Genomic DNA, 12,148 nt, shown 5'->3' on the forward strand with positions numbered 1-12,148 from the left:
GGGTAATGGGGTGTTTGGTAGTGCATGACCTAACTCCCTTTCTTTGAGCAATAGGAATGTCAAGGTCATCCACAGTAGGAGTAGGAGTATCAATAGGTGTAATAGGGTTTGGGCTTACCTCCTGGGAGGCTAACAATGTTGGTTGCTCAATGTTTGGCTACTCCACATCTCTATCACATTGCTGATCTCTACGGCGTGTACGTTGGAAGACACGAAAGGGAGCAAGGTCCAGAATAGGAGGAAGAGAGACTTGGCGGACCTGAACCTGCTTTTCCTCTTCCACACTACTACTCTCCCCCTGAGGAGAAGTAGGGAAGAACGGTTCAGACTCAAAGAAGGACACATCCATAGACACAAAAAACTTATGACTAGCGGGATCAAAGCACCGATACCCTTTTTGAGAGGAGGGATACCCTAGAAAGATACAAGGAATGGACCGAGGGTCTAACTTACCTCGAGGCGGAGACAAATCATGGACAAAGGCACGACAACCAAAAACTCTCATGGGAATGGAAAATAAAGGGGACTGAGGGAACAACAACTAATGAAGGGCAATGTAGTTCAGCACTCTGGAGGGCATGCGATTGATGACATAAGCAGCTGCAAGTATAGCATCCATCCAAAACCTTTTTGGAACATTCATGTGTAACATCATCCCACGAGCTACCTCAAGGAGGTGTCTGTTTTTTCTTTCTGCAACACCATTTGGTTGTGGTGTTCTTACGTATGAGCTCCTATGAATAGATCCATGGGAGGCAAAGAACTCATTGAGCTCACCATGGAAATATTCTTTTGCATTGTTTGATTGGAAGATCTGTATTTCAACATGGAATTGCATAAATACCATCATCTGGAAGTCTTTCACAATCTTTGGAACTTCGTCTCTACTACGCTTAGGGAATACCCATGTATAGCGAGAGAAGTCATTGATCAATGTGATAAAGTACTTATATCCGCCTTTAGAGATTATAGTAGTAGGCCCCCGTACATCAGAATACACAACATGAAAATGAACACTTGATCTTTTTATATTTGAGTGAAAAATTGTTCTACATTGTTTGCTCAGCTGACACATTTGACACTGGAACTCTGACACTGAACATGACTTACATAAAACCGGAAAAACAAACTTTACTATTTCAAAAGAAACATGACCTAACCGACTATGCCACAAAAAAATTTGACTCTTATTTGATTGACTATATGACTCTGAGGATGACACCAAGAGACCAACTTTGTTGTCGAGAATGTAGAGACCATCCACTAGGCTCCCTCTACCAATCGTCCTCCCAGAAGTTAGATCTTGAAAAACACATGAACCAGGAAAAAATGTTACACTACAGAAAGAGTTTGTGACACTACTGATTGAAGGCAAATTTATAGGAAGTTGAGGGACATGCAATACACAATTCAGGTTAAGGCCATGGGGAAGAGATATTGATCCTTGGCTTGCAATGGAGGAGAATGATCCATCTGCAAGCTTCACTTTATCCCTTCCTGACAAAAGGCTATAAGTCTGAAACAAGTTCGGCTTACCAGTCATGTTAAAGGCTCCTAAGTCAATGATCCAAGGGGAACCAGTGGTAGTGGTGACATGGAATGCAGAAGCTGCATTACCTGATGCAGATGCAAATGAAGTAGGAGTACTAGTGACTGAACTATCCATCTGTCGCAAAGCCCTACCATATGACTCCAAGTGGTCTCTGAAGGAATTCGTGATATCTTCCTTGGGGTCAGAATTAGTAAGGTGGTCCCGGGTAGTACCAACAACTTGAGTATCTTGGGTTGCCACATGTGCTGCATTATGTGTTGTGTTCTTCTTCTTTTGACCTTGCCCTTTACCCTGCTCTTGGTTCTTCACTGCCCACTTGGGTTTTCCGTGAATGTCCCAACATGTGTCATGTGTATGTTGTGAGTGCCGACAGTGGGTACAAAACAACTTGTCTTTATCATCAGCCTTCTTGTTGTCACTTTTCTTCCCCATGTTGTTATTACTCATTGCAGCCAATGCAACTTGTTGCTCCCCCTCGGTTGTAACCATCACACTCCGCCTACTTTCTTCAGATTGAACAAGGGCATATACCTCGTGAACCAACGACAACTCTTTACTTCCTAAGATCTGAACTTTCAAGGGTTCATAGACAGGGTTCAGTCCCAACAAGAAGGCAAACACACGCTGCTGAGAAACCAGCTTCCTGTGTGCCTTAGCATTATCATCATGTTTCCACTCTATAGCCTGATAATGATCCAATTCTTTCCATACAGAAGTAAGGGATGAATAGTAGGTAGACAAACTACGATTTCCCCGTTTACAGGTTGAGGATTCAGCTTGCAACTGGTAAACCTTGGCATAATGCCTTTGCTCATAATAGGTGGTTTTGGCCTGTTCCCAAATCTCAATAGCGATGTCTGCCCTCATAAAGTTCTTCTCCACATCAGGTTCCATGGCTGCAAGGAGCCAAGACATCACCATACTGTTTTCTTGGTCCCACCTATCATGTTCAGCTGTCTCACTCCTGGGTTCTTTCACCCTTCCATTTATGTAACCAGCTTTTCCCCTTGCTGTTACATAAAGTTTTACACTTTTAGCCCACTCCAAGTAGTTTAGACCATTTAAAGGGGTAATGGGCATGGGGAACATCATGTTTTCACTACCCATACCAGTTGTGCTGTGGGTTGGTGTAATCCCCGATGAAGTTGAATCACAGTTTCATTGAGGAAAAAGGAAGGAAGGGGAGGAGAACTGACCGAGAACTCTTTAGGTTGGTTTGGGGACTCATTGATAGGGTAGGTGACTCTAGTAGCAGGGTACAGGGACTAGGAGGCAGAAATAACTTATTCTTACCCCCATGTCAAACCTAAAGATAATTTCTTGGAATGTTAGAGGCCTAAACTCGGGAAGGAAGAGAATGCTCATTTGCTCTTTTTTGAATAAATGGCAGCCAGATGTGCTGTGTTTACAGGAATCAAAACTTCAGCAGGTGGATGCTTTCTTAGTAAGAAACATTTGGGGTCAAAGGCGTTGTGATTGGTTTGCTCTTCTAGCTATAGGCACGACAGGTGGAATTCTGGTGATTTGGAACAGTGACACCATAGAAGTAACTGACGACCGGATCAGGGAATTTTCAGTCTCTTTGAAATTTAAGATGTTAGTTGGGGGCTTCTTGGGATTGTTGACCTCAGTTTATGGGCCTATTGATGCTGGTAACAGACCAAGATTTTGGAATGAGCTAAATGCATTCAGAGAGGGAGACTCCTCCACCCCTTGGTGCATAGGAGGGGATATTAGTACCATCAGATTTTCCTCGGAGAAAAATGGACAGGCTAGAAGAGACAGAGGTATGAGAGGCTTTGCAAGTTTTGTACAGTGGTGGGGATTGATGGACTTGCCTTTGGCTGGTGCTAATTGTACTTGGATAAATAACCAGGCTGCTCCTTCCTTATTAAAGTTGGATCGCTTCCTTATCTCCCCTGACTGGGAGGACAGCTTCCCCAATCTAATCCAGTCAGTCCTCCCCAGATCCATTTCAGACCATACCCCCTTCTCCTAGACAGTGGAGGGATGCCTCCTCCATGGGGCCCTTTTAGGTTCGAGCACATGTGGTTAAAAGAGATGGTTTCATGAACTTGATTCAGGGATGGTGGGTAAACATGAATTTCATGGGTTCATCTAGCCATGTTTTCCATCTAAAACTGAAGGAAGTGAAACAAAAAATTGAAGTTTGGAATAAAGAAGTTTTTAAAGGAGTTGAGTCCAAAAAGCTAAGTATCTTTAGCAAATTGTTGACCTGGATTTGGAGGAGGAAAGAAGCCCTATGAGTGAAGAAAACAGGAAAAAAGGTCCCAAGCCAAGCTGATTTTTGATAAACTTTTAGTTCAGGAGGAGGTTACATGGAGGCAGCGGTCCCAGGACCTATGGATGAAAGAAGGTGACAACAACACTGGTTTTTTCCACAAAATGGTTAATGCTAGAAGGCACATAACAGTATTAAATATTTGAAAGTAAATGGGAAGTGTTGGAAAAGGACAACAGAATTAAAAATGCCGTAGTGGGTTACTATTCAGATCTGTATAAAGAAAGGTGGAAAAAAAGGCCAAGATTGGATGGTCTTGATATTAACAGAATTTATGAAGAAGATGCTGCTGATTTAGAGAAACCTTTCTCAGAGGAAGAAATCAGGGAGGCTATCTTTCAAATGGAGGGGGATAAAGCCCCAGGCCCAGATGGCTTTACTTTGGAGTTCTATAAACTGGGTTGGCAGTTCATCAAGCAGGACTTGCTGAAGGTCTTTGCAGAGTTCATCAAGGTGTCTCAACTCAACTTTTATCACCTTGGTTCCTAAGAAGGAAGGGGTCTTGGAGTTGAATGATTACAGCCATCAGTCTCTTAGGGTGTGTTTATAAAATACTATAAAAAGTTGTAGCTTCAAGAAGAGGGTGATAGGCAAGATCATCTCTCCCTCCCAAGGTGCTTTTGTAGAAGGGAGACAGATTCTTGATGGGGTCCTCATTGCTAATGAGTTGTTGACTCACGTAGAAGGGAAGGTAGAGAGGGGTTGATTCTCAAGTGAATATAGAAAAGTCTTTTGATCATGTTGGTTGGAATTTCCTGGACTATATGCTCTCCAGAATGAACTTCAATTCCAAGTGGTGAAATTGGATCAAGGTCTGTGTTACCACTCCCACTTTCTTAGTCCTCCTCAATGGTGTTTCCTATGGAAGATTCAAAGCTCAAGGGGCTTAAGGCAAGGAGACCCTTTGTCTCCTTTCCTTTTTAATATAATAATGGAAGCCTTAAGTAAGCTCACCTGTAGGGAAACAGATAGTGGTCTCCTTCATGGGTTTAAAGTTGGTGAGAGAGGTGATCAGATCTCTTTACTTCAATTTGTTGATGACACCATCTTCTTCTATGACTGCTCTTCTGATCAGCTGGTCTCTTTGGGTTACATTCTTAGATGGTTTGAAGCAGTTTCAAGTCTCAAAATTAACCTATTTAAGAGTGAATTATTGAAGACAAAGGAGGGTCTTCCTGATCCCAGTATGACTTACCTTTGCCTTCCCTTGGGAGCCAAAAGCAATTCTAAGAAGATTTGGTATCCGGTTATTGACAGATTTGACAGAAAACTGTCAATGTGGAAATCTAAATACTTATCAAAAGGAGGTAAGCCCACTCTTCTTATGGGTTGGGTGGAGGGATAACTTCAAGTTTAATATAATGAGCTGGAAATCAGTGTTCAAATCAAGGAGAACTGGTGGTTTAGGAATCAGAAATATTAAAACTGTTAATAAGGCTCTTCTTGGTAAATGGTGTTGGAGATTCAGCAAAGAGAGGAATAGCCTCTGGAGAAGAACCATTGCAGATAAGTATGGGCTCACAAATCTGGGGTGGGACTTGGGTCCTAGCCTTCTCCCAAGGGGATGTGCCTTTTGGAGCAATGCTGTCTCTATCCTTCCTGACTTCTTGAAGTGGATTAAATGCAAAGTTGGCCAGGGTAATCACTTTAAGTTCTGGTCTGACAATTGGTGTGGGGACACTGCTTTAAATGAAAGGTTCTCCTCTCTCTTTGATATTGCACAGGATAAAGATGTTATGGTGGAAGACTGACTTGAATTGATGAATGGTAAGATTATTTGGGGCCCTACTTTCAGAAGAAATCTTAACGAGTGGGAAATTGGTCCACTAACAGATCTTTTAAGTCATTCATAGTATCAAGCCCAATCCACAGTCAGATGATGAAAGAATTTGGTCTTGGGAGGCTTCTGGCACTTTCTCCTCTCAGTCCTTCTACAACAACATTGTGGCTGGTCAAGAAGGAGACTTCCCTTGGGCTATAATCTGGAAATCCCATGCTCCTTCAAAAGTTGCCTTCCTGGGAAATGGCTCTATCCTGCAATGAGGTTCCTAAATCCTCTAATCACATTTTTATTCACTGCAACTTCTCTCAGCAGCTTTCGGACATGGCTCTATCCTGCTTTGGGGTTTCTTCTTGCCCACCTGGTTCAGTCCTACAGCTTCTTCAGGGGTGAGGCAAACTGCTTTGGAGGATTTTTCCAGATGCTATCCTTTGGGCCCTGTGGAAGGAAAGGAACATCCGGATTTTTGACAATATTTCCAATGACATAGCTTCAGTCGAGAACAAAGTTTTAGGTTCTCTATATTCCTGGTTAAGTGTACAAACTACAAAGAGCTTTCATTGGTTTTCAGCTTTTACCTTTTTTGCAAGCTGGATCTTTTTTATCTGATTTCTCAGACCTTTTTGTAAATTCTCAATGTACAGGTTCTCATTGTACATGGGCTGATGTAATTGGGTTTCTTTTGCAATTCACTACTTTACCTTCTTCTTCTTCAAAAAAAAAAAAAGATTAATATACAATAGATTCTTTAGCACAGATATCTCCACCATATTGATTGCGTGTTATAATTTTCTCATTCTTCTGACATTTGTTCTGTTTTTCAAATTTAGGATCTACCTGGTTCAAGTGGCATTATGCAAGTAAGTGCAAACTTTTAGGTGTGACTTATTGTTAACAAAACTTTACCTTGTAGTTTCTAACTATATCATTTCTATTGCAGACAATGGGGAGGGATAAGAGGTTGGAGTACGCAGCATCATTCCAAAGTTGCTATTTCTTCCGACTTCTTTACTATGCTGGAACTCAGTACCCAATTATGGGTGCTCTCAGGTTTTATAGTTTACTTTTACTATTATTCTCTTCATTGACTAATATTTTGGTTTACTTTTATTTTTTTTATGTTCTTGATAAACTCTAGGTAAATTTTGAAAGAAACTTGTGTTATAAACTTTGCAATTCTTACTTTCTTTTGATAAGTAAGAAGGATTTATGCTAAAAGGAGGGGGATCTTCCCTCAAGATGTAGTTAAATAAGATCTATAGATTATAGATTTAGTATACTGGTATTCCATTTTTTCAGTTTTTTGGATAATAAATAAAAAGAAAATTTTATTCAAAGAAAAAAAAAAAGAAATTACAAAAAATAGGTGATAAGTTGTCACACAAAATAAATACAAATTAAATATCACCACCCTCCAATCAATTTTGAAGTACAAATTTGAGCCCCTGCTCAGATTTTCCAACAATAAAAAGCCCACCATATGCCTCTCACAAACCTCCCACCATAACAAAAATCACACTTCCCCCAAATAACAGTTAAAACAAGAAAAACAATCTTCTTCAACACTTAATCAACATGAAAAGGGAATTTCTTTTCTAATTCCATGAACTTTTTTCTTGCAAATTCCTCCCCTCCCAAGAAAACCACCCCTAACAATTTGCTTACTTGGACATCCATTTCAACAATTGTTTCCGTGTCAACATTCTTCTCTATCTCCCTCACTCTATCCAAAGCCTGCTTGTTGTCTTCATTTGGATTTTTATCATCTTCTCCCCCATCAATGCTCTCTTCCTCCATCTCTTCCACTTCCATTCTGTTTCCTTCATTTTGAGCATCAGAGCTCATTTCCAATTTACTCTTATTAACCTTTCTCTGAACTTTGTTGATGGAGCTATTCTTCTTGTGGCCAAACTGCTTTTTATTTTTGTTCTTGACACCCCTATTCTTATACCCTCTATTTATTAGAGGGTCATGCCCCCAGAAGACCATCTTTCAGATGATGAAAGACCTTAGTGATATGAACTAAGTTCCCATTATGGTTTGTTCTGTATCTCCTTTGAATTGTCATCATTTCTAATCCCTTCATCTATTCATACCATCTTTTGCCATACTAAATCGACTCCTAGTTTGCCTGCAAACACCTCTGTAACATCTCTTAAGGAGTTCAACTCTAACTCTTCTCCCAAATCATTAACAAAGACTTGTTTCCTCTTTCTTCCCCTCATTTTTATCTGACCCAATCTTTTCCAACTCTGCAAGTCCAGCCTCAAAGTCAGGTACCAGTACCACAACAACCTCCATTAGGCAATCAACTTTTTCTAAATCAGCCTGATTTCGTTCCAAGCCAAACTCAACAATTTCTTAATCCTCCAACACCATTGAGGTTCGGTTGCTTGGAGATGTCTCAGCTAAGCTGTTTTGATCCAAGAAAGTGCTTGTGTCCCCAGCGAGCGAACAACTCTGATTCTTTTAAACGAGTTTCAAAGTCCTGTGTTGTTTATTGATCTAAAAGAAAGTCACATGTTGCTTCTTTACTGAAAACATCTAAGCTTCCCTGAAATTGGAGATCCTTCCCTCCTTGAATAGAAAGGGACTCATTTTATGAGTTATTTTTGTAGAAAGGGGCTCAGAAAAAATTAAACAAATGAAGGAAGCAAGAGCTTCCTGAAAAGGTTTTCTGGTTAGGATGTTATTTTGTTTTGGTGAAAAATCAAGGGTGTACCGGGATTTTTACTATTGATTTGTATTCTCTGTCTGAGGAGTGGGTGGATGTATACCAGTGGGTGAGTTGTTTTTGTAGAAAGGGGTTCAAAAGGATTAAACAAGTGAGGGAAGCAAGAGCTTCCCGAAAAGGTTTTCTGGTTGGGATGTTATTTTGTTTTGGTGAAAAGTCAATGGTGTACCGGGGTTTTTATAGTTGATTTGTACTCTCGGTCTGAGGAGTAGGTGAATGTCTACTAATGGGATCATTTTATGAGTTGTTTTTGTAGAAAGGAGTTCAAAAAGATTAGACAAATGAGGGAAGCAAGAGCTTCCCTAAAAGGTTTGCTGGTTGGGATGTTATCTTGTTTTGGTGAAAAGTCAAGGGTGTACAAGGATTTTTACAGTTGATTTGTATTCTCTGTCTGAGGAGTGGGTGGATGTCTATTAATGGAATTAATCTGTTATTTTGTGTAATGTTTCTACTTTTATGGCTTTTTAATATTGTTGAGTGGAAAATGTCTATGCTTTAAGGTCATGGAATGAGATTTTGGTTTCTTGTATCTATTTTTGTGATGCCTTACCAATTTAGATTGTTTCTGATTTGTGTTTTATGAAATTTATTTTTACCATGAAAAAAGGGGAGGGAACCAACTTTGACGTGGCCTCCCTTGTTTCATAAATGGATTCTTGATTGGCTACCTTCTATATCTTAAATGGAAAAAGACTACAAAAGTTACCTGATCATGTGAATACCAATACTTGATATCTGAGAAAATCATACCTTGATGGTAAGAATTTCTGAAATTCAACTAGAATAAAGTTGAACCTAAAGTTAATTGTATGGCATTACCAAAAAAAAAGTTAATTGTATGAACAGTAAATACTATTCATGAGTACTGTAGACAGGGGTGTCAATTGGACTGGATTTGGTCCAATCCGGTCCAGTCCAATGTGAGTCCATTACAAATGGACCTGGTCCAATCCAGTCCAATGAATATTTTGGACCATTTTGGACCAGTCCAGCGACTGTCCAATCTGTTCAAATTCCTGTTAATTTAGATTGGTTTCAATTCAAACCTGGTCCATTGACACCTATTTTTTTGTCTTCTATCAATGGACCAGATATTGGTTCAATCCAATATAAATTCATTATGGACGGACCAGGTCCAATCAATATGATATTGATCCGTCCAGTCCATCCAAATTCAAAATGTCTTATTGGTCCGTCCAATCCATCCAAATGGATTTTGATTTGGATGGAATCCAACCCAAAACCGGTCCATTGACACCCCTAACTGTAGCTACAGCAGCAAAGAATAAAGGGAAGTATACCGACAGTTCACTTTTAGTTTGCAGCCTGTACTGATGTGTATTGGAGATTGCCAAAATCTACAGTGCGCTTGAATCAGTTGCAAGAAAATTTAGAAATATCGGACTTCTACTGTGTGCAAGGTCAAGACTAATATGACTACAGAATTTAGAAATCAGAACAAATGGGTTAACAAAAGCTTTCTTTATTAATTCCAGAAAACACACTAACAATTCAAATCCTGACCACATACTCCCTACTGAACCTATCTGTAAGACTATTTCCTACTTGTATTAGGACTGGAAATAAATAAGGCCAATTAATCCTATTTTAAGGTCAAACTTGTACAACAAGTTATCACTATTGATTCCTGATTACAGTGAAATCTGGATAAAGCGTACAAAGTACCTCAACCAATCCTAATCAAATTAGGGCTCAAAATGAAATAGAAAATAGCAACTTAAATCCAATTGATAACCTATAGAACTATTAGCAACATAAACAAGTTAAATAAACTAAAAGAAATTCTTCTTTTGAGAATGCCACCACTTTGTTTGATGACTTGATACTCCATAACATCCTCCTATATGGCTCTTTCTCCAAAAATAAAAAATTATTAACACTCATCTTGACAAGTCTTGTAGGAACAATGGAGAACAACTTACACTGCTTCACATGGACTAATCGTGGACACTAGGGGTGCATCAACATATATCCTTAATAACAGTGACTATGCCCCTTAATCCATAACCTCTTTGATTTCTCTTCATGTCTTGGCATGAAGCATACTTGTAGCTTCAGAACTACAAACCATATATATTGAGAAAGTCTTGCATGTATCTAATAGTTCTCCTTGGTGGTGGCAAGAGCTGGGAAAAACAGTTTAACCAATTTTGTTGTAGTGCGTTTTAAGGGGTCAATATTCATTTTCCCCACACCCATGGCAACGTGTCATGTGCAGGAAGCTCCTAAACAACCAAAGTTTTTCACTTTTTAAGTGCTTCCAAGTGGGAAATATAACATACCAACAGGGACTACTTTCTTTTAGTTTCTATTTTAGAAAATTCTAAAATCTAAATGGGGCTTTGGAATCCTTCATTTTTTATGATGATTAAGTGTGTCATCCGTCATGTAAGACTTCTTTTCTCCTTTGTGTTTTCTGAATGATTTTGAATAGGAGTCTAGTGTGATGTTAATTCCATATTGATATCTTACTGAATTAGAAGTCTGATATTTCCAAATTATAATATATATTTTCCTATTTCTTTTTTCTTCTTTTTAAACTCCAGCATGTCTGTCATTACTGAAATTCCCAAGATTTGTGACTATAGCCACTTCATGATTTTAGGGTGTCCTATCCATACCGATATGAACTCTATAAGCGGGTTGATGAACCTTCTGGGAAGGAAAAGTATGTCATTCTTGCCACATTTCCGGAAAAGCCAAATGTTGATGAAATTAATAACGCTTTCGAAGGAAAGCCAAGGTAATTCCTCTCATCTTTTCTAGTTATTATTAAAAGGCGATCTTTTTTCTCTACCTCCTGATTTTTGAAGTACATGTCTTGATACACTTTTTTTTTACGAACATCCACAGAAACCAAGAAAAAAGAGCCTCAGGAATTTGGTGAGAGAACTTAATGTCCTTATTCCTTAATGTTAGAAGTGGTTTGCTGTGTGAACTGGTTTAACTTGTTTATTTCTGTTGTAGGGGTTTCTTGAGTGGCATTCTCTAAGTAAAAGGAGTAAAAGGGGGTATCATGCTTGTAATTATTACAATTCCCTCGTGCAGATCTCTATGATAAAAGGGTATGGTAAAGGCAGGGGTTATGTCTGTGAAACAAGTTAGTCTCATATTTCAGTTGATTCATTTAGAGTTTATTTTCATTTTTGTTTTCAGGAATCTTGAATTGTGCACTGAAAACACATAGAAGTGCACACAATATATTTCACTAAAAGGTAGGTAAAGTTACCTCCTTTTTGTTTCCTCTTGAACATATTCTTGTGCAGGTGGTGCAGATATGTAAAAGAATTTTGTATCTAATTCAATGAAATGATAGTTTTACCGGCTAACGTTAACCTTGAAGTAAAAACTTCAGTATCTATACTGCATGAAAGGAAGAGATTTTTCTTTTTTCTTGGTAAAAGCTTGTTAGTTAATATGTTGTCAGACATTTCACACTGAAATAGGGAAAATCTGCAACATGTTAAATGAGAAAGACAAAGAAGAATAATTGTCATGATGTTTTATTATTCTTTCTTTCTTTCTTTCCTCTCTCTCTCTCTCTCTCTCTCTCTTTGCGAATAAATATGTCATCTGGGTGCCTGTGGCAGCTCATACTCTTAGATTGCTGGGTCTGCTAACACCTTGGCCCAATTGCTCTCTAGAATGTTTGTTACTTGGAGTGATTTATATTCTTGGCCTTGCATAGCAGAATTATCTTGTGGTGTACACTCCATACTTATTTTGGGTTGGTGACTATTAACTAGGTTTTGTACCCTT

The 12,148-nt window shown here is 39.0% G+C and overlaps 1 protein-coding gene across 2 annotated transcripts in view; it reads left to right on the forward strand.

Moving 5' to 3' along the window:
* Positions 1-11,898, forward strand: part of LOC148843159 (adenylate kinase family protein) — a 39,645-nt gene extending 27,747 nt beyond the window's left edge. The window contains exons 15-20 of one of the 2 annotated variants that reach the window (XR_016102836.1): positions 6,465-6,494; positions 6,575-6,684; positions 10,995-11,132; positions 11,243-11,272; positions 11,357-11,454; positions 11,546-11,898. Coding sequence is in view for 1 of the 2 variants with exons in the window: in XM_088956615.1 (XP_088812741.1) it covers positions 6,465-6,494; positions 6,575-6,684; positions 10,995-11,132; positions 11,243-11,272; positions 11,357-11,381 (333 nt within the window). In the remaining variant the exon portion in view is untranslated. Of the gene's footprint in view, positions 1-6,464; positions 6,495-6,574; positions 6,685-10,994; positions 11,133-11,242; positions 11,273-11,356 lie in introns of both variants that reach the window. The other variant, XM_088956615.1, reaches the window with a different exon arrangement.
* The last annotated feature ends 250 nt before the right edge of the window (positions 11,899-12,148 follow it).

This window comes from Nelumbo lutea, chromosome 8, assembly GCF_056320005.1.
Source record: "Nelumbo lutea isolate HS-2025 chromosome 8, American lotus-T2T, whole genome shotgun sequence".
Taxonomy (NCBI): Eukaryota; Viridiplantae; Streptophyta; class Magnoliopsida; order Proteales; family Nelumbonaceae; genus Nelumbo; species Nelumbo lutea.